General features: G+C 48.0%; 1 protein-coding gene across 19 annotated transcripts in view; it reads left to right on the top strand.

Annotated features, from left to right (window-relative positions):
* The window catches only part of ZNF532 (zinc finger protein 532), a 105,521-nt gene extending 84,647 nt beyond the window's left edge, over positions 1–20,874 (top strand). For 14 of the 19 annotated variants that reach the window (XM_082699451.1, XM_082699462.1, XM_082699458.1 and 11 more), the window contains 3 exons: positions 15,041–15,153; positions 17,164–17,311; positions 18,821–20,874. In XM_082699451.1, coding sequence (XP_082555577.1) covers positions 15,041–15,153; positions 17,164–17,311; positions 18,821–19,315 — 756 coding nt within the window. In that variant the 3' untranslated portion in view covers positions 19,316–20,874. The remainder of the gene's footprint in view (positions 1–15,040; positions 15,154–17,163; positions 17,312–18,820) is intronic. The other 5 variants (XM_082699452.1, XM_082699455.1, XM_082699450.1 and 2 more) reach the window with 1 other exon arrangement.

Genomic DNA, 20,874 nt, shown 5'->3' with positions numbered 1-20,874 from the left:
GTGGGCTTGCCTCTGGAAGTCTGTTAGGATTTAGGCACTGGTGGGGCCTGAGCCGGAGCTGCTGGGGGCCCCGTTGGAGGGTCCAACTGCCCTGTGATCAGAGCCCGGGAGCTGGTAACAGAGCTCGCGGGTAGACCTCCACCCAGCTGGGTAGACCCCCCCCCCCAGCTGCGGGTCTGATCTCTTCAGAGTACAATACAAGTCTGTGTGTCCTGCGGGGCCCCTCCCTGTGTGTGTTTAAGGTGGAGTGCAGTGCCCTTGTCACGTGCACCTTCTCCACACCTGCTCCGCTGTGCCTCTCCTTGTGGTTCCAGCCATAGAGAGCTGCCCGAGGGCCCTCAACGTGCACCTTTCTTCCTGGACTCGTTGCGTGGTGTGCTCGCGTAGACCGGATTCAGCTAGTCGCAGCTGGTAGAAGTGGCCGAGCCTACTTGGCCCCTTTCTATTTCTCCATGTACCTGTGACTGCTGCAGTCCAGGTCAACGTGGAAATCCGGTCTTCATTGTGTTCTGCCTTTGACCCTCTGTGATCTCCTTGAGGGCAGGGCACTCCCAGTGCGTAAAAGGAGGAGCCCGTCGTACTGTGGAATGAATGAAAGCGCACAGGGGGCCTGCAGTGGTGTGCTGGTTATTTAGGCTGTTGTGACCCTCAGTGTGGCCCAGTCACCGGCGCTACAGAGACCACGTTGTACCTTTGCACTTGAAGTAGGGCGCCCACGGTGCTCTTCTCAAAAGCCCGCCCCCAGCAAGGCGCGCAAGCAGCTGCTGGTTCGAGCTGGGTGCTGCCCACCACCACGGAGATGTTTACGGACAGCTGGGCCACTGTGGGACCTTGCCCGCAAGGCCTGATCTCTCTCATTTGGGAGTCTGAGGAGGATGCCTCGGGCTTTTCCTGTTTATCACTAGAGGCTAAGGCAGTTAAAGCTCCCTGGAGGCTAGGCGGGTGCTGCTGCTGAACAGGAGAAAGACTATTCTTGACTTGTCTGCTTCAGGTGCTGGGAGCTCGGTACCAGGCCCTGCTGGCTTAAGAAGCTTTCTCATGGAAAAGATCGCCTGCAGCCAGAGGCTTAATTCCCTCTGCCACAGACGGAGCAGTTTCCATTCTGTCTGCTTCCACCGCCCCAGACTGATGGCCGCCACAGCCCTTCCTCTTATCTGTCAAAGCTCTGCCCCTTCCTGTGCCCATGGGGCTCGGGGAGGAGAGTGGTTTCCTCCCAGACTTGAAGTTCCCACATCTGCTCTGGGGTTAGGTTTCTCCGTCCAATCAGTGCTGAACATGGTCATTAGGCTTTAGAACATTGGTACGATGTTTGGATCTGCTGTATTATGTGGGGAGACTTATGTTCCTGTCCAGGATTGCAGCATGGATTTGTAATTTCTTTCGGAAAGTACATCCCTAAATCCAAGTGGCAGACCAGATTTTTAGATTTTAAGAATTTAGCGTAGGAGGGGCGCCTGGGTGGCTCAGTCATTAAGCATCTGCTTTAGTTCAGGTCATGATCCCAAGGTTCTGGGATTGAGCTCCGCGTGGGCTCCCTGCTCAGCGGGAAGCCTGCTTTTCCCTCTCCCACTCCCCCTGCTTGTGTTCCTTCTCTGCTGTCTCTGTCACTGTCAAATAAATACGATCTTAAAAAAGAAAAGAAAAGAATTTAGCATAGGATTCTGTGTCTAAGTTGATACTTCTTCCAAGCCCTGAGCAAGCAGAAAACAATTTCTGCATACCGTTAAGTGGGGGGTGGTGAAAGAAAGAAAAGCCATTCTAGCCATTATTGACTTCTAAGGGACCCTAAAATGGCTCTAGAAGGTAACTGAGAGCTCACGAAACCCCACTCAGTTCAGTTAGTAGACAGGAAGACTTGAGACCCAGAAGGACTGTCGCCGTTTTCAGACTTTAACTTGTGCCGCAATGGCTAGAACCCAGCAGCCCCTCCCTCCACCTCAAGGTTGGAGTGTGGGGTCTCCAGGTTGGAGTGTGGGGTCTCCAGGTTAGGGGTGAGAACAGATCTTATTTGGCAGAAGAAGAGCCAGTGCCCCAGGGGAGATGAGCAAGGAAGAAGATTCTGCTGCTTGATTCCATAATTCATTAATTCAGCAAGCCCCGTGGCTTTTCCTGTGTCCACTGCCCGCACTGCTGTATGGACGCCTTTGGAAGGGCCGTCAGGGGAGAAAGTGGGACTCTGTGTGCACAGAGGCCTTTTCTCTTCAGAGCCCTTCAGAGCCGAGGAATTGTAAGGTTGGAAAGCAGCACCAAGCAGGGATGCTGCAGGGTCACGCAGTCTGGGACCTTCAGCCTGAGCAGTCGATGGTGCCAGGCCGCGGGACCTCATCAGTACGTTTCACCAGACAGCCAGGAGGGTTAGCGTGTGCCCGAGGCCTGGAGTCAGTGGGTTTTAGTCGTAGCTCGTGGGATCTCTGTGCCTGCTTGTTGAGCGTATTTACAGACGTCTAACAGATGATCGGATAAAAACCAGTGATTATCTGGAAGAGGGATGTCTAGTTTCTTTTGTCTTCTGATTTGTGGAAATAAATGATTGCAGAGGGAGCCAACTCTAGTCTTCAGACACTATGTTTTAGTATCTTTATTCTGTAATAATATTTATACTTTTGTAACAGTGATTGGAGGGGACATATCGTTCACAGTGACTTTTTTCCTACTCAGGTTGCTTTTTAAATCAAAAGGGCAAAAAAACCACCGAAACCCACTGTATTCTTTCTTGTGGTCCCTCTTAAGGACTGGATTCTCTGAGAACAGAGACAATAGAGAAATAATGTGTCCCCCATCTATACGCATGTATTTGAGGAAACAGAGGCTGAGAAGATGGGGAGCGAAGCTGGACCAGACCCAGAAGAAGCTGGCAGCAAAGGTTTTCTCGTACTCATGTGGCCTTTGAGTCCGAATGTCCTAGAGTCAGTGAAATGTAGCCACGCACAGCCCATGGCGCTGTCGCTGCTGTTTCTTTCATTGTGAGTGGGAAGGATGGGAAATAGCAGGGCGGCTTGGGGAGGACCTTTAGTGAAGTGGGTGTAGGAGCGTGGAGGCGAGTGAGTCTGCTGACAGGGAAGGGACACGGGGTCTGTTTGGGTCTGTACACGGGAGCCCCAGAGCTCCACTGCATGTCCCCACTGGTCCCTTGTGGTAGAAGCAGAGGCCCCGGGCTGACACGTACCCGTGGTGACCCCGCGACACCCCAGCAGGCATTGTGGAGTTCCGGCGCCACGATCCTGGCAGCCTGTCAGAGTGTCTGTCATTCGCTTGGCGTCCCCCTTGCCCCCGGCCCCAGGGTCTGATGTGACTCCGGGCACAGAGACTGCCGTGGGACACGTTTCTTTCCTGTCTGCTCTGGGTTTGGCTTTTCATTACTCGGCCTCAGTCACGGCTCTGGGTTTTCCTTTCTTGGTTGTACGACGTCATCCACATACCGCCTAGTCCTGCAACCAGAAAGTTAGAAGACTGGTTTTGGTTTCGTTTGTTGTTGTTTTATGTTTTTACTTATTTTATTTTTAAAGATTTTATTTATTTAAAAGATTTTATTTATTTATTTGACAAACAGAAATCACAGTAGGCAGAGAAGCAGGCAGAGAGAGAGGAGGAAGCAGGCTCCCTGCTGAGCAGAGAGCCTGATGTGGGGCTCGATCCCAGGACTCTGGGATCATGACCTGAGTCAGAGGTAGAGGATTAACCCACTGAGCCACCCAAGTGCCCCTTATTGTTATTTTATTTTATTTTATTTTATTTATTTTTTTTTTTTTTAAGATTTTATTTATTTATTTGACAGAGAGAAATCACAAGTAGATGGAGAGGCAGGCAGAGAGAGAGAGAGAGGGAAGCAGGCTCCCTGCTGAGCAGAGAGCCCGATGCGGGCCTCGATCCCAGGACCCTGAAATCATGACCTGAGCCGAAGGCAGCGGCCTAACCCACTGAGCCACCCAGGCGCCCCCTTTATTGTTATTTTAAAGCTTTATATATTTAATGAGAGCGTGTGCACAAGCCTGTGCAAGCTGGGGGAGGGGGGCAGAGGGAAAGAGAATCGGAAGCAGGCACCACACCCAGTGCAAGCCCGACACGGGGCTCTATCTCTCCTGCCTGAGATCGTGACCTGAGCTGACATCAGGAGCCGGATGCTTAACTGCCTGAGCCACCCAGACGCCCCTTGTTTGTTGTTGTTTTTAAGCGAGCATAGCAACTAGCTATGGCCGCCGTGGCCTCAGTGACCTAGAGACAGTACTGTGATCCTGGCGGTCCCCAGGACATAGCCTGAGCATGCCGTAGGAAAAACAAACCCTTCTTACTTAGCATTCCAGCTTGTTTTTTTCCTGGATTGATCACCTACTCTGTTAACTAGATTTGGTTCTGACTTGAGACTTGGCTCTGTTTTCTCCAAGAGTGTAAGACCATGGTCTAAATCAGGGTTCTCAAACTATGGTTCACAGGCTGGCCACCCATTTTGTAAATAATTTATTGGAACACAGCCACACCCACTCATTTATGTATCATTGTGGCTGCTTTTGAACTGCAAGGCACAGTTGAGTAGTTGCAACAGACTTTATGGCCTGCGAAGCTTAAAATATTTACTGTCTGGCCCTTTACAGAAAACGTCTGCCAACCTCTGGTCTAAATTTATACTCTGTGTTTAAATATTTCCCCAAAACCACTCCGTTCCAATTTGTAGAAACTTGGATGGTTCAGTACTCAAGAGATTGTTTTTCTTGATGATTTCAGACATATGTAGTCTGAGTTTCCTATGCTGTGCTCAGCTCACTACCCATTTATTTGTATATTCTGGGATGTAGTGAGACCGGAAGATCTCGCTTGTGTCCTAGACATTAAATTCACAGTGAGGACTTTAGAATTTACGACCTACAGTATTCCACACTTAGGGGAAGGCTACCTGCCTATGTAAAAAAACATTTCTCTAGGACAGTGTGGGTGGCTTGGATAAGCCGGTTTGCGGCTTAGAACTTCTCCTCGGGGTGCCTGGGTGGCTCAGTCGTTTAGGGTTTGCCATTGGGCTCCCTGCTCAGCAGGAGGCCTGCTACTCCCTCTCCCACTCCCCCTGCTTGTGTTCCCTCTCTCACTGTCTCTGTCAAATAAATAAAGTCTTAAAAAAAAACAACCCAACAACTTATCCTCTATAACTGTAGGTGGTATCTTATAAATGGAAAGTGAGGGCCCAGTTTTGGGGGCACACACTGACGATATTTGGATCTAAAATGAATCGATGAAGACAGGGAAATCTCTATGAAGCATTATTTCTTTTATATATAACCTGGTGAAAAGTTTCAGGATCTCTCAGTGAAAATTATACTTTTATTCATGTAATACATACACTGAGGATGTTACATACTTCTTTAGTGAATTTCTTTTTTATTTTTTATTTTATTTATTTTATTTATTTATTTATTTTTTAAGATTTTATTTATTTATTTGACAGAGAGAGATCACAAGTAGGCAGAGAGGCAGGCAGAGAGAGAGGAGGAAGCAGGCTCCCTGCTGAGCAGAGAGCCCAATGTGGGACTCGATCCCAGGACTCTGAGATCATGACCTGAGCCGAAGGCAGCGGCTTAACCCACTGAGCCACCCAGGCGCCCCAGTGAATTTCTTTTTTAAAAAGCAAGTTTCTTGGGTTGTAATTAATATGCAATCTTAGTACATTTCTATTCTATAGAAAAGCTCGTTTATTTTATGGGAGACGTAGTAGACTCTAGATTTTTTTTTGGCCTGTTCAGGTTATCAATCTATACAGTTTCTCTTTTTCAGTCCTTGCTTTATCTGGGCACTTGCATATTACAGGGACGAGGCACTATTCTGAAACTATTTAGACAGGCCATTCCTTCGTACTTTGGGAATGTTTAGCTTTCATCATGTTTGTTCTTCTGTGTGTATCCTTTTTTTAAAAATTCTATAAATATTTACCAAGTTGCACAGCATTTGTTATGCTAAAGAAGAAATGATAATAGTTCTTGTCCTACAGATGCTTACAGCTGGGTATAAAAAAGCATAAATATTTTTAAAGCTGCCGCTAGTGTGGGCCTTAGAGGAATCACAGGGTGGACTGTAGTTAAAACTAAGGGAAAGGGGCTTCCCGTTCAGCTTTCTGCTCAGGCTTTCTGAGGCTCTGACCAGAGCAAGTGATAAAATACAGCACAGGCTTAAAAGAGGTCGGAGGAAGACGGAGTGAAATTAAAAATTAAAGTTGCATGTGATACGTGGACAAGAAGGATTAGAGTCGCCTCTGAGGCCCACGGAAGCAGGGGTTTGAGCATCACTGTTTCTTGGTGAATTGGCCGGGGCTAGGGGATGCCCGGGAAGGCTTCACAGAAGAAACACTACCTTGCAAGACACCTGGGTGGCTCAGTCAGTTAGGTGTCTGCCTTCGGCTCAGGTCATGATCCCAGGGTCGTGGGATCGAGTCCCGTGTTGGGCTCCTTTCTCAGTGGGAAGCCTGCTTCCTCCTCTGCCTGCTGCTCCTCCCCCTGCTCATGCTGTCTCTCTCTGCCTCTCTAACATACATAAATAAAATCTTAAAAAAAAAAAAGAAAGAAAGAAATACTATCTTGCTATGTACCTGGTGGATGCTTGGGAGGAATTCACCCAGTGTAAGAGCGGAGGAGGGGTGTGGCCCAGCCCCCCACGACATCCTAAGTGATGGCTGAGAAGTCGTTCCAGAGTGTGATGCCCTGGAAGGCTATGGTCGAGGTTGGGATTGGCGAGGTAGGCAAGTCCAAAGACATCTGCCCCTGAAGGTACAAAGAAGAGGAGAGCTGGCCGAAGGGGCCAAAGGTTGGAGTAGGTCTTGAGGAGAAGGAAGGCTGTCTTTGAAGGGCAAGGGAGGAAGGCGCCATTGTCTTCAGAAGATGTGATTTGAGTGGCTTTCAATGCAGCATTTACGAAGTTCTAGGAGATGCAGTCAGGAGTGGTGCGCAGAGGATTAGATTGTGGACGGTCTTGAAAGCCAACAAGTGGGGCGCCTGGGTGGCTCAGTGGGTTAATTGTCTACCTTCGGCTCAGGTCATGATTCCAGGGTCCTGGGATCGAGCCCCCCATCGGGCTCTCTGCTTCTCGGGAAGCCTGCTTCTCCCTCTCCCACTGCTTGTGTTCCTTCTCTTACCACGTCTCTCTGTCAAATAAATAAAACCTTTAAAAAATTAAAATTAAAAAAAAAAAAGAAAGGAAAGCCAAGAAGTTTGGATTTTTTCTCACACCCAAGGAGAGACAGGTGATGAAAACCCCTTCATCCTGCCCTCTGCGGTTACAAGGGTGACTCTGTGGCCCCGTGAGGCCCATCCCTCTGCCTGTGCGCTCCCTCCAGCCCCTTCTCGGGCCACTGGAGGGCTTCACCACCACACTTGTCCACTGTCCCCTGCATCTTCACTTTTTCCCAGATTCTTAAAATCCTAAGGTTTGCCATGGTGCCTCTTACCCTGACTGAACGGCCTTCCCGACCCATTCGCCTGTCACCTTTTCCCTCTGCTCCGCTTTACAGCCCACATCCCTGAGATGGCTCTGAATCCCTGTGCTCCCCACCCGCCTCCCGCTGAGGCGACCCTGTTACTGCCCCCACAGAAACTCCTCGACTAGTTCTGTAGGTCGAGGGACTTGGGCCCGGGGGTGTTGGCTTTCTCAGTGCTGTCGTTTGAGTTGAAGTGGTTGTCGGCTAGGTCCTTCTGAATGAAATGCTTTCTCTGCTAGCTAGGCCTCTGGGTTCTCATCCTGCCTCACCGGTAGCTTTTTTGGGTCTTTCTCCTCTTTCCAGCCTGTAAATATTGATGTGCCCTTTATTCTCAGAAACCGCTCATCCCGGCCCATGACTTTAAATGCCATCCACAGTCAGCCAGCTCACAGAGTTGTCTGTGGCCTGGACCGCTCCCCTGAGTTGCGTACTTGAATCTAACCACTTAGTTAGTGTCTCTGCTTAGATCTCCAATGGGCTTCTTAAATTCAATGTATCCAAAATGTAATTCTTGATTCCTCTCCTTCCCTAAACCTGCTTCTCTCCTACTTTCCTGGTCAGTAACTGGTAACTGTTCTGCTTGACACCCTTCTCTCTCTCCTTTGTCATCCACCGTCAGCCCGTCCACAGACCTACCTTTGTGATATACACCGAATCGAATCACTTGTCATCACCTTGACTTTCCAAACCCACAGCACTTCTTCTGTCCCCTGGATTGTCACAGATAGCCTCCTCACTGGTTCACTAGAGAAAGATAAGTGGCTCGGGAATGTCTAGATAGATGTCCAGCATCTAGACGTCCAGGTCTTAAGGAAAAACAAAACAAAGTGCAGTACAGTCTTTTATCTGCCATTTTGGTAGAGTCGAATGGTGAGAATTTTGGCAAATAAGCCCTGACTTACAGCAATAGGGGGTTCCTTTTTGAGGACAGTTTGGCAAGAAGTGTCGAGCCTTGACATTTTTCATGGTTTCTAGACTAGAAAGACTTTCAGAAATTCCTATCACAGAAGTAGTTGGTTGACAACAGAAATTTTTGCCCATAATTACTGAAGATTCGAAACAACCTAAATCATTAATGAGAGATAGTTAAATAAGTTGTGGCCCTTTTATACAACAGAATACTATGTTGTGTTAAGAAAAACACAGAAATGTCAAAATATGTGTAGCTGTGTGTGAAAAAAATCATGTTACAATACATGTACATTAATACATTAATATACATGTTAAGATGTATAACATAGACTCTTAAATGCACATGAATGTGGATTTGGAAGAGAAACGGGAAGAAGATATAGCTGGAGATTGACAGTCAGTGACATTCGAGGCAGTCTATTCTCTCATCTATTTTCCAATAAGTGTAATTTTTATAATTAGCAACAATAAGGGAAAAAAAGGAAGACTGGGTTACCTGGATGCACCATATATACTTCTCTTTGAAATGGAAGCTGCCGGGAGGCGCCTGGGTGGCTCAGCCCATTAAGCGTGTGCCTTGGGCTCAGGTCAGGATCCCGGGGTTCCGGGATCAAGCCCCATGTTGGGCTCCCTGCTCGGCTGGAGTCTGCTTCTCCCCCTTGCACTCCTCCTGCTTGTGCTCTCTCTCTCTCTCTCAAATAAATAAATAAATACATAAAATCTTTACAAAGGAAAAACGAAATGGAAGCTGGGGCAGGAGTTCCTTCCCCCAGTCCCTTTGCCCCCACCCCCCTGGCCACAGCAAGCAGTACACTTGTCTGCAGAGGGCGCCTTCTCTCCAGTCCTGCAGGAAGACTTGTCCTTCCTTCCTGTCTGGATTCTCCCTGCCCTCTGACCCCTCTCGCCTCTGTCTTCAGTAGCTTGGTTTGTCCACCGGCTCTTACCAGAACTCCGACTTGGGCAGGTCTGCCCCGGCCTCGGGCAACAAGCCGTGCTGGCCGTGTGTCCAGCGCGAGACCCGAAATGTGCTCCTCTAGGTTACTTTCTAGAACCTGCTTATATTTTTCCAGTAGATAACTGTGTTTTCAGTTATTCTTTCCTTGACTGATTCACACGGCAAACATTCGCGGAGCACCTTCTGTGTGCGGAATGCCAGGGGTACAGAGATGAGCGATTTACGGCTTGGGTTTTCCAGGCGCTCGCTCCGCACCGAGATGCCTCCTGAAATAGAAACGGAAAACCAGAAACTCGTGGAGTTCCAGGTGTTTCCTCGGAGGGAGAGGGACACTGTATAAGTAGGTTGTCTTGTCCACTGAAAGTCTTACCTTCACACTCTCTCAGGGAAACGCACGTGACCGCACAGGGAGGCCCTCCCGGCTGCCCTGCGGGACCGCCACGGGGAGGGCGGCAGAGCAGCTGGCAGGGGCGGCCGTTCTGGGAAACGGTGGACAGTTTCCTGCTTATTCCACCCTGGCGCTCAGTCATCTCACTCCCAGGGAGAAATAAGGGCATATGTTGATGCCAAACCCTGTACGTGCCCGCTTGCAGGGGCTTTAATTTCTAAGTCCCAAAAGCTGGGAACAACCTAGATGTCACTCAGTGGGGGAGCAGATAAACGGAGAGCGTGTGGCGGTGGCGGTGGCGCGGCCCCCGGGGTGGGAAGGGACGGGCTGCGCATGCGCCCAGCGGCCCGGCTGGATTGCACGTGTTCTGCCCGGAAAGGAGCCGGACTCCAGGAACCAGGCGCTAGAGTACATGCTTCCATCCGCGGGACGAAGGGAGGAGACAAAACGAGGGAGAGGAAAGAAGACACAGCAGTGGGTGCCCAGAGCTGTAAAGGGGCACATGGGAATTTTAGGGCTGATGCAACTGTTCTGTCAACTTTGTATCTATTTGTCGACATTTCTAGAATCATACGTGAAAAACCGTGGGTTTTACATTGTATAAGTTATACCTCAGTACATCTGGCTGAATTTTTCTTTTTTTCTGAGGCAACAGAAGAACAACTTTTTGCTACGGGCTATATTCACATTTTCCCACAATCTAAACAATATGAAGGCATCGGGCAAAAAGCCTCATTCCTACCCTTGCCACCCACCAGCGCCAAGTGTCTTATGTATCTTGAAGCGTCTCTGTGCAGGTATCCTCAGAGATGCATACCTGTTCTTGTTTTTATTTCTTTACCACGCAGATCGCAGCTCACGAATCTGATTTTCCGCACCAGCTGCTTCTCCATGTAGTGTATGTTTTATAGTGCATCAGGATCTGCCATTCTTTTCCACAGCTGCAAGGCAAGAATGTAGCAGTCGGTGTGCATATAATTCATTTAACCAGCTCTCCCTCGGTGGAGCCAGATTTTTTCCCGTCTTTCCCCATCACACGCAGTGCTGCCCCAAAGAACCTGTCTACACTGCCTGTCCTGCTGTAGCGCTTCTGTTGGGAGCAGATCCTCTCATGCATTTGATCTCTCAGGGAGGAACATTTGGAGCCTAACATAAATTTTCAGTTTGCACATGTGTGATATCACCCTTGAGAAACACTAGGTGAGCGCAGAAAACCGTGGAACGGAGTCGCGTAGGAATACACAAAACACGCATGCGCTCACCTCAGACTGCGGTCAGCGACTTCCTCTCCCCATGGAGTCACACTGGTGCTCACCCCAGGTTACGCCTTCCCTCCGACCCTCCTATCTCTGGTAATCCTCCTTCCTCCGCTTCACAAAAGCCCAGCAAGCCGCAACCCCCGGTGCGCCTTTCCCAGGCATCCTGCTTGAGTCCGTGCTCTGCCATTTTTACTAGGTGTGTCACTTGACAGGGTTTGAGTGTTACGCCCCAACTTCATTTTTGCCGGAAGCCATGTGGTTTTTCTTGCTTGATTTTGTGTCGTGCAAATGACCCATGATACATGTGAACTGACCATAAGGCGTGCGGGTGTTATCTGTAGACTAGATTTCCAAGTGAAGAAGGGCCCACGGTTTTAGGAGTTCTGTCCAGTGGGATTACTGCTGTGATAGGCTGAAGTTTATACAGGTGGTTGGGGTTTTCCTTTTTCGTAGGAAGTGTTTAGGATAGAGCTGGAGGGTGTGTTGTCATCATGGCTTGGGAATCATTCTGCTCCCTTTCGTCCTGAATCTGTGGGGGGTGGGGTGGGGAGGTGGGGTTGGATGTCTGATTGGAGTTGAGGAAGCTCTTTGAGTCATTGGGAGGCCGATAACCTCTTGGAAACAGGAATCGCAGAACAAGGCCAAGTGCATGTCTGGCCAGCGGAACGTCTCTCCCTTCTTGAGAGTCTCCTGAAACAGAAAGAGGGCTTCAAGCCAAGACACAAGGAGGGACTAGCTATCAGAATGGGAAGTGTCCGGTGTGTGAGCCCATGACATTTCAAACACATTCACCAAGTACTACCCAGAAAGAATGGCTTGCAGAGGTGTTGTAAATCCTAGAGCTCAGAACTTGAGCCCAGAGTGAGGGCCCTTGGAAAGCAAATGCTAAGAAGAGCTGATGCTTTCTTTCCTAAAGAATGTGAAGGCAGAAGAGTCAACAATCGGAGGTTAGGGAGAACGATTAGGAAAGGTACCCAAGTGTTTGTTTTATTTGGTATTTAAAGTTTAAAAAATGTTCAGACTCTCCCAGCTGTGCTTCCACTGCTTCCTCAGAGAGTTCTACCTAAAAACAAAATAACTCATAATTGAGTAGGAAAACCTGACTGCCGGAAGCCCACTCAGGGCCCTGGTTCCCTCAAAATCCGCTCGTACTACTGGAACTGGAGGAGGCAAATGACCTTATCAGTCTTGAAAACCGAGTGACGATAGACTGTGCTTTTCCAATACAGTTGTTTTTCCCCCATTTTTGTTTGGTTGATAAAATTGCTTTCTGTGTCAGAAAGTGGCTTCAGTATTGTAATACTGAAGAGGTAGAAGTTAGGAAAATAAATTAGATACAGCACCTTTGAATAAGTTAGTATTTAAAATTTAACAAAGAAGGAAGTAATTTGTTTTCTTAGGTAATGGGAATGTGGCAGTCTGATCTGGAGACTGGTGTTTAAGCCTGTGATTTTCTTGTCACCACTGATTTTGAAACCCTGCTCCATTGTTTGGGGATTGCATGGCTCGTTTCTGCTTTTTTTTTTTTTTTTCATAAAGATGTTGGAGAACAAGAGTATCTCACACATTGTCAACTCTTTTTGAAAATAGTAATTACTGATTTAGCTAAGCTGCTTTCATTTAATGTGTTACCTACTGAGGACTTCTTGACTGATATTTCTCTATTAAAATTTTGATTTGATATTAATATCATGACACCATAACAGGAAATGGAATTTCAAACCCTTCATCTTAATGGAGAATCCATTTGCATTCCTCCGAGGCCTCTTGCCCTGTTGGATGGTTGGAAAGCTGTATGTCCGCTCTCCACTTACTTTATGGTTATTTGCTATAACTGTCTTATTTTTAGAAAAATGTCTTGTGTTTTAACTCTTCCAGGATCTTAACATTGTCCATCTTATAGATAAAAAATTCTGCAGGAATTAGATATCAATAGATATTTCAGTACCTTTTTTGAAACACAGGACTACTCATGCTTGACTGTTCTTAAAACTCTTTTCTTTAAAAAAAAATTTTTTTTTAAGATTTTTTTTTTTTTAATTTGACAGCGAGATCACAAGTAGGCAGAGAGGCGGGGCGGGGTGGGGGAAGCAGGCTCCCTGCTGAGCAGAGAGCCCCATGTGGGGCTCGATCCCAGGACCCCAGGATCATGACCTGAGCTAAAGGCAAAAGCTTAACCCACTGAGCCACGCAGCCGCCCCTTAAAACTCTATTCTGAAGAACCTGAGTGTGGCTCAGAGGGATTTAGCTGGTTATTCCTTTGTTTCCCATCCTCCCCGCCGCCCCGAGATTATTCTCATAATATCCCAGATCACACGCTTAGGAAAACGATCAAAGCAGTGGCAGGACTCTTCAGCATGGAGAAGAGACTTCCCCTCTGTCTAGGTTTTTGAGCATTTACACACCAATGTGTTTCATTTAAAAGACAGTAGTTTCCACTTTTAAAATGAAAGTGGATATGTAACTTTATCCTTATTCACAAAAGAATACTTAATGAGGATTTCTCTGTGGCCCAAGGACTGTGCTCTCTCTTTCATTCCCTACCCCTCCCCGCTTTCCCAGCACCCTCTGAGGAAGGAACTGGGGCAATCCCCAACTCTAAGTTCGGGGATTGGATGTTTGTGGAGAAACTTCCCCAGGATCACACGACACGGTTTGACTTGTGAGCAGTAGAGAGAAGGCAGCAGCCCATTCCTGGGTCACCAGAGCCAAGCTCCAGCACTTAAATAGATAGGTTGGCTTACCAGTTTGAGTAAGGGCATATTTATCACGTGATGGGTGTAAAAACATTGTTTAAAAATATTTATCATGGGGCACCTGGATGGCTCAGTGGGTTAAAGCCTCTGCCTTCAGCTCAGATCATGATCTCAGGGTCCTGGGATCAAGCCCCGCATCAGGCTCTCTGCTCAGCGGGAAGCCTGCTTCTTCCTCTCTCTCTCTCTCTCTGCCTGCCTCTCTGCCTACTTGTGATCTCTGTCTGTCAAATAAATAAATAAAATCTTAAAAAGAAAATAAAAATATTTATCACTTCTTTAATCACTTAGCCCGCATTTGCTGCTTCCCTCTTCTTATTGTCAAAAATAGTGGCATTATTTCACACGAGACCTTGTTCATCATTCTTTAGCCTGATTGTCCAGGAGGCTCCTGCCAGATGCTCCATTCATGAGGCTGGCAGTTACTTCTTGATCTGATTTCCTCGTGAAACCACATTGGTTGATTCCAGGCTGCAGTGCGGACGGTACCCAAAGAATGTGTTTTAGGGTTAAGCTGCCTAATTTTGCTTCAGAGTTTCCTCATGAGAATCTTTTGAATTAACACAAGTATCATCATAGCCAAAGTCGCTTTTCACTTTGACTTTTGTATCTCTTGAGATCTTTCTCTGGCCCTCTCACTGTCCCTCGGCCCCTGTGCACACTCGGCCTTGCACACGTGCACACACACGCCGGAGACACTAGTGGTGGCTTGTATGAAGTGGTTTCACATTCTTGTGTTCTTGGAATAACTAAATGGTATTATTCAAGAGACCTTTTGGAAAACTCTTCTCTTATGGTAGGAATCGTTCATCGGTGAGGTGGGCGGGGACTCACGATGTTGAAAATCAGCTAGAGATTTAATTGAAAGTGGCGCAATGGATGAATTAACATTCTTTCTGGATCTGTAGCAAATTAATGGTTTTTATCTGGTATTTATTGAAGTGTTCTGCTTTCATATAATGTCTACTATATGATATGGTAAAAATAACATGTCTCTTTTGCAAAGATAACGTGATGTTTTCAAAAATGCAGGGGTTTCTGCTGAATCAACATTGTAAGCGTTTTGAGAAAAAAATGTAATATTTTACTCTTAAGGTAACATTTCTCTCATTCTCTAGAAATTACTTAGCCCCTGCGTGGTTACCCCAGCCTTGGCCCTCCTTTTTATTACATTTTAAGAAGAATCTTTTTGTGTTGTCGTTGTATTGCTTGAACGGTATTGCTTATTGTAACTTGAACTATTATGAAAGCATTCTTAATTTTTAAGGCGATTCGGGGTTTGTTCCCTTAAGTGACCCTGTATCTCTTTTTCTCCTACTGAAGCAAATGAAAAAACACCCTTGCCGCCAGTGTGACAAATCTTTCAGCTCCTCACACAGCCTGTGCCGTCACAATCGGATCAAGCACAAAGGCATCAGGAAAGTTTACACCTGCTCGTAAGTCGTGATTTCTAACGTGGGAAGTGCAGGGAAATTAACAAAGCGGAAACGTTCATATGTTGCCGTTAACTTTCCATTTCTCTGCTGTAGTTTATAGATTTCCGTATTCTCTTGTTTTGACATACAGTTTCTTGACTGGGTTGTAACACTTAAAAAAAAGTCAAATAAACAGGAGTAGCCTCTTGCCTATCCCGTATGCTCCTGGGGATATACAGCTTTGTTGTCCAGAGCTGTACATCTCCTACACCTGAGCATCTTGGAGAAGTGGTTGATTTGCAGGCACACATTCGAATGAGATGCTTTTTGGTCATGAGAGGCCCAGGGAGCTGCCAGCAGTCACTGGCATGTTGGTCGTCTGGTTGGTTGGTTCACAGCGGACTCTGATAGCGCCCGGTCGTGGAGTCAGTACGAGGCTGGCCTCTTCCCTTGTGAAGGGCAGCCTTTTCTCAGCACACGCTTTTGGCGAAGAGACCAAATTCCAGGAATTGAGTGGACCAGAACACTGAGTGGACGGTAGAGCCGCTCTGCACCTCCACAAGCTCTTTCCTTGTATGTGAGAATCAGAACTTGTTGTATCCTTAGTGGAAAAGTTTAGCACCTGCTCAGCCAGAGTGTGCCTCGAGTGAATTGGTATAACTTCTCCTAAAAGAGAGGACTGACGGACACAGAAGCCGTGTGGCCACGTGGCGCGTGTGACATGACCGGGCACAGGGTATCATGTGGCTCGGGACGCTCGCGGAGGTTGGCTGTGGGCTCCGGGACTTCACCGTTCTCAGTTAGCTAGGGGAGGTTTCTTGGGTAGGGAGACTGGGACACCGACCCGCCTTCGGTGAGATTGAAGCTGGGAGTGATTTTGGTGAGGTGAGAGCATCCCGTGACCAAGGCCTGCGCATGTGAGACCGCATTGCAAGGGTCGGAGAATTTACCAGGAAGCCCTGGCCGAGAGGAAGGTGGAAAGGGGCTCTGGCGTGGCTTTGTCCTTCCTCAGAGAGGTTTATGTCTTTCTCGTGGGAGTCACTGTGAGGCCGCGAGGTGCTTGGATTGTCTGGCGGATTTCCTTTATTCTGTGGTGTTGGTGCCGGTTCCCGAGGCTGTCCCAGGAGCGGGCCTCGAACACGAGATCATCAGGGTGTGGGGCCAGTCATTACAGAATGTCCAGAAGCCTTTTGATTCTGCGTAAGGGCCCAAGGTGCTGTGCACACCCGTTCACCGAAGCAGTTTCCTTCTTGTGTGCCTTACAGCATCTGTAGTCACCATGGCCATTAACTTTGTCTCTTTTTGTCCATTCATTAAGAAAATGGTGACTTCCTACCTTCTAAAGGAAAAAACTAGTCATAATCTATAGGTTTGGGTTTTTTTCTCCCACACAAAGGGGAGTGAAAACTTAAAAGAGTGACCCATTTTGGATATCATTGAGTTGCCTACTTTTTAGCCTACTGAATGAACCCATGAGTTTGAGCCCTGTGACACCGTGTTTGTGTCTTGGTGAGGAATGTGACAGGGCTAGACACCCTGTCTTCTCTTTGTTACGGCAGCTTGGGCAGGAATCCTTAACATCCACATGAAGGAATCAGCGAGGGACTTTTTTCACATTAAAGTATGTCTTAAGACATAAATTCTGAGAGAACACTGAGTCATTGTAAAGAAAACTTTTGAAATTTGATATTCTCTACTTCAAAATTAAAGCCCTCTGGAATTATAAATTAAGTACTACCTCAGCCAAACCTAGACAGGAAATACTTTATCTGAACCGAATTAGGCCGGTCCCATGAGAACACAGAAAAGCGACAGAAAGCCTTTTACAAAGGCTGCAAAAACTTTTCTCACAAATTGGACACCGAGTCACAGTGAAATCGCTATTTCCTTTCGGACCAGTGGTGTCCATGCAGATGATCTTGACCCCACGGAGCGTTCCATTGGCTGGTGGAGGTCTTTCCTCGGTGAGCGGACTCTTCAGCGTGGGTGACTTTCCGGCAGGCAGGTGACCTCCTTGTCTTTGCTCCACAGGCACTGCCCAGACTCCAGGCGCACCTTTACGAAACGGTTGATGCTGGAGAAACATATCCAGCTCATGCACGGTATTAAGGATCCTGACTGGAAAGAAATGACAGAAGCCACCAATGAGGAGGAAACAGAAATAAAAGAAGATGCCAAGGTCAAACATTGCAGATGTTCTCTTTACAGTGACGTTGTGTTGACTTGCTTTTTCCATTCATGCTGTTCACTTTAAATTTTTTGAAACCCGAGCCTATGCATGGAGGTATAACATAATAGGTCATCTCCCCACACACCCATTCTGATCTTTCATCTTGCTCTACGAGCTGTTAAGTTTCTTCTGTCTCTTTCCAGAAAGAGCTTTAGGGATCTCCTTGCGTATATACGTTACAGAATTTTGTGTGGACTCACGTAAACGGTCTCTTAGCCGGAGGGAACGTAGGAAGCTAGGTTCTATCTTGTTGGCAGTGTGTCGGTTGTGAAAGGTACCTAAGAAAAGTGAAGAGATTCTTCGTTTCACTTTGTCATAGTAAGAAAGAAAGTCACAGATTAGCCTTGTCTTTAGGTCAGTGGGTAGCGAACTTGACTCAGACAACTGTGTATATGTTAGCCTGCGTATCAGGGGTGTGTGTGCCAAGTGCTATTCGAGGAGGGAGCCGTCCGGCAGACGTGTAGGGAGATCTGCTGTCTTTGGCACTGGCCTTGGTCTGGGATGTACCTGGGAGACAGCCTCTGCGTTAATCGTCGAGTAAAGCCGAGTCAGAGTACAAGCCGGACCGGAGCCGCATTGAATTGTAATCTTTTCCCCTCGACGGATGGGGTTAGGGGGAGGGGGTTGGGCCAGAATTACAGAACCTCTGTGCAAGGGCAGCTTCAGGCCGAGGCTGTGTGTGAGTGGTGCCCCGTCATCGGGCCGAAAAGATGGGCCACCGAGCAGGGAGGAGGGAGTGTCCCTCTTTCGGAGAGCTGGAAGCGTGAGGGATCAGAGTTAGAAAGCCAGAAGGGAAGGAGAAAAGCATGGCTGGCAGGTGAGCCGTGTGACAAAGGGGAGTGAGTGTTTGGGGGAGCTCGGGAACTGGACCAGCTGGGCCTTCCAGCACCTTCCGTGCCAGTCCCAGAGAAGGCCATACCCTGGCATTTCTCTGCCCAGCCCCTGCCTCCTCTCCGCACCACCTGCTGGCTTGGCTGTTGCCTCGGCTTCCCGGGCCCGGCCCCCGGCCCTCCCCACAGCAGGCCTCTGTTGGAGTGTTACGGTCCCTGGGCCATTCCTGATGGTACCGGGGAGCCTCCCAAACCCCCGTCTCGTCCCAGCCCCATTCCATGGCCTGCTCTGTCCTCCTGGGGTCTGACCGACGGCCGATCTCCTGGCTTGTGGTTTTCAGTCCCGCTGTGTCAGAGCCCGCATTCGGGGGGGGCAGGGACTCATTTGTCCTCTGTGGGGCCCCACAGCGGCCGTGATGCCTGGGAATGTAGGAGCTCGGGTCCTGTGTGTGCAGCACATGAGAGGCAGGAGCCCCAGGGGAGCAGGGGTGTGTGGGGGGTAGGTAGACACGCAGCTGTAGGAAGCCCCAAATCCTGAATCCCACAGTCCGCCGGAGAACCGGTCGTGGATCCCCCGGGGGGTGGAGCGATTTTCACTCGTGTCGTCCCCTTTATTCTTCTCTTCAAGGTTCCCAGCCCCAAGCGGAAGTTGGAAGAACCAGTTTTAGAGTTCAGACCTCCCAGAGGGGCAATTACCCAGCCACTGAAAAAGCTCAAGATCAACGTTTTCAAGGTTCACAAATGTGCCGTGTGCGGCTTCACCACCGAAAACCTCCTGCAGTTCCACGAGCACATCCCGCAGCACAAGTCGGACGGCTCGTCCTACCAGTGCCGGGAGTGCGGCCTCTGCTACACGTCGCACGTGTCCCTGTCCAGGCACCTGTTCATCGTGCACAAGCTGAAGGAGCCGCAGCCCGTGTCCAAGCAGAACGGGGCCGGGGAGGAGAACCAGCAGGAGAACAAGCCGAGCCCCGAGGACGAGTCGCCCGATGGCGCCGTGTCCGACCGGAAGTGCAAAGTGTGCGCGAAAACGTTCGAAACTGAAGCTGCCTTAAATGCTCACATGCGGACACACGGCATGGCCTTCATCAAGTCCAAAAGAGTGAGTTCGGCCGAGAAATAGCCACAGCCCTTCCGTAAGGAAGATCCCTGTCCACATTGGAAGAAAAGAGACATTTTTGTTACAGAAAGTTTGCAGTATAATAGAGTTAACAGTACTGTCTAGGCTGTTGCAATATATTCTCTCCGAGTGTCCTTCCTCACCTGGTCGTGTACATCCTCGATAAGTATTAAAACAGTATTTGAGTTTAAAAGAGTTTGTATATATTTAAATGAATAACTTTTTTATACTCTTTGTTACATGTTTGTATCAGTATTTAGTGGAAGATGTTTTGAGGTCTTTTTTTTTTTTTCCCTTTTTTTTGGTTTTTTGGTGTTTTTTTTTTCCTTTATTCTTTTCTGGGTTAGAATTTTTCTTTTTGTACTGTTTTCTTTTAAAACAGAGTTCTTAGTAACAGGGGCAGTTCCTGAATTCAAATAAACCATTTTGTATGTTAACCAATTTGAACGGGGTAACTAACTCCAGGCTAAAATAAGGCCTTTTTTAGTGTTTTTAATTTTTAGAATTAAACTACATAAATTGTAGGTATCGTGGGTCTCAAAAACACTAGGGACTTTCAAGTGTCTTAGCACTACCCTCAACGTGCCTGCTCTGAGCCGGCCAGTGCGCCTCTGATGTATCACCGCACCCCTGGCGTGTCCAGGCCACGCCAGACGGTGTCGAAACCAGCCCGGCAGGTAGCTTCCCTTCACAGCGGCGGATTCAAAACTTCGGCCCGAACTCCAGGAAGGACCGTACATTTCCCTTAATTCCACTGTAGAATGGGGAAGGAAGGGTATCCCCGAGGGAAGAGCCAGAGGCTGGTGGTCTTCTGGGTGGATTTTTGCAAGGCCGGCCAAGAGAGCACAAGGTCGTCAAGTCGCCCAAGGGCTGGACTACTGTAAAAACTTACACACCTGTCGTTAGACCAATAGATTTCTATAGTCGAATTTTTTTGTCATGTAATTTATTAACTCTTACAAAGACACAACTAAATATATCAAGTATTTCTCTGGCTCTTGACAGGAAAAAAAAATCACAGTTGACTTAATAACCCTTTGCTGTCTAAAGAGTTGGCGTTTCCTGTTCTGGGTGCTACTGCCAGACGTCCCGGTACTTGGAGTTGGGATGCTCTACTTCCGCCGCCGACCTGTCAGTGCAGCAGGGGCGGGGCGCGATGGGCCGGGCGGTCACGCACTGAGCCACCGGGCTCCAGTTCGGTCGTTTGAATAAGCATCTTCAATATCAGTGGTTCTGCTGCCTCGAAACACAGCAGGGCTCCTCCCCTGTCCCTTCCGTTTATAGTTCTCTGGGAGAGTTCTATCTTTCCGTTTTGGGTTTTTTTGTGTGTGTGTTTTCGTTTGCATTTTATATCTTGTATTTATCCCCTAAACACATTTTGTACTTTTTTTTTCTTTTTTTAAGAAAAGAAACTCGTTTGTGTATATATAGATATTTGCATGATATACTGTAGTCGACGTTCGGTTCCTCAGAAGGTCTTGCTGCTGTCAGGTGTTACGCACTACGTCCGTCATAACTGTATTAAACACATTTCATATGTAAATAAACGTGGGACATTGGCC

The sequence above is a fragment of the Mustela nivalis genome, assembly GCF_964662115.1.
Source record: "Mustela nivalis genome assembly, chromosome: 14".
Lineage (NCBI taxonomy): Eukaryota > Metazoa > Chordata > Mammalia > Carnivora > Mustelidae > Mustela > Mustela nivalis.
The sequence above is the reverse complement of the archived record's forward strand: the minus strand, read 5'-3'. Positions and strand labels throughout refer to the sequence as shown.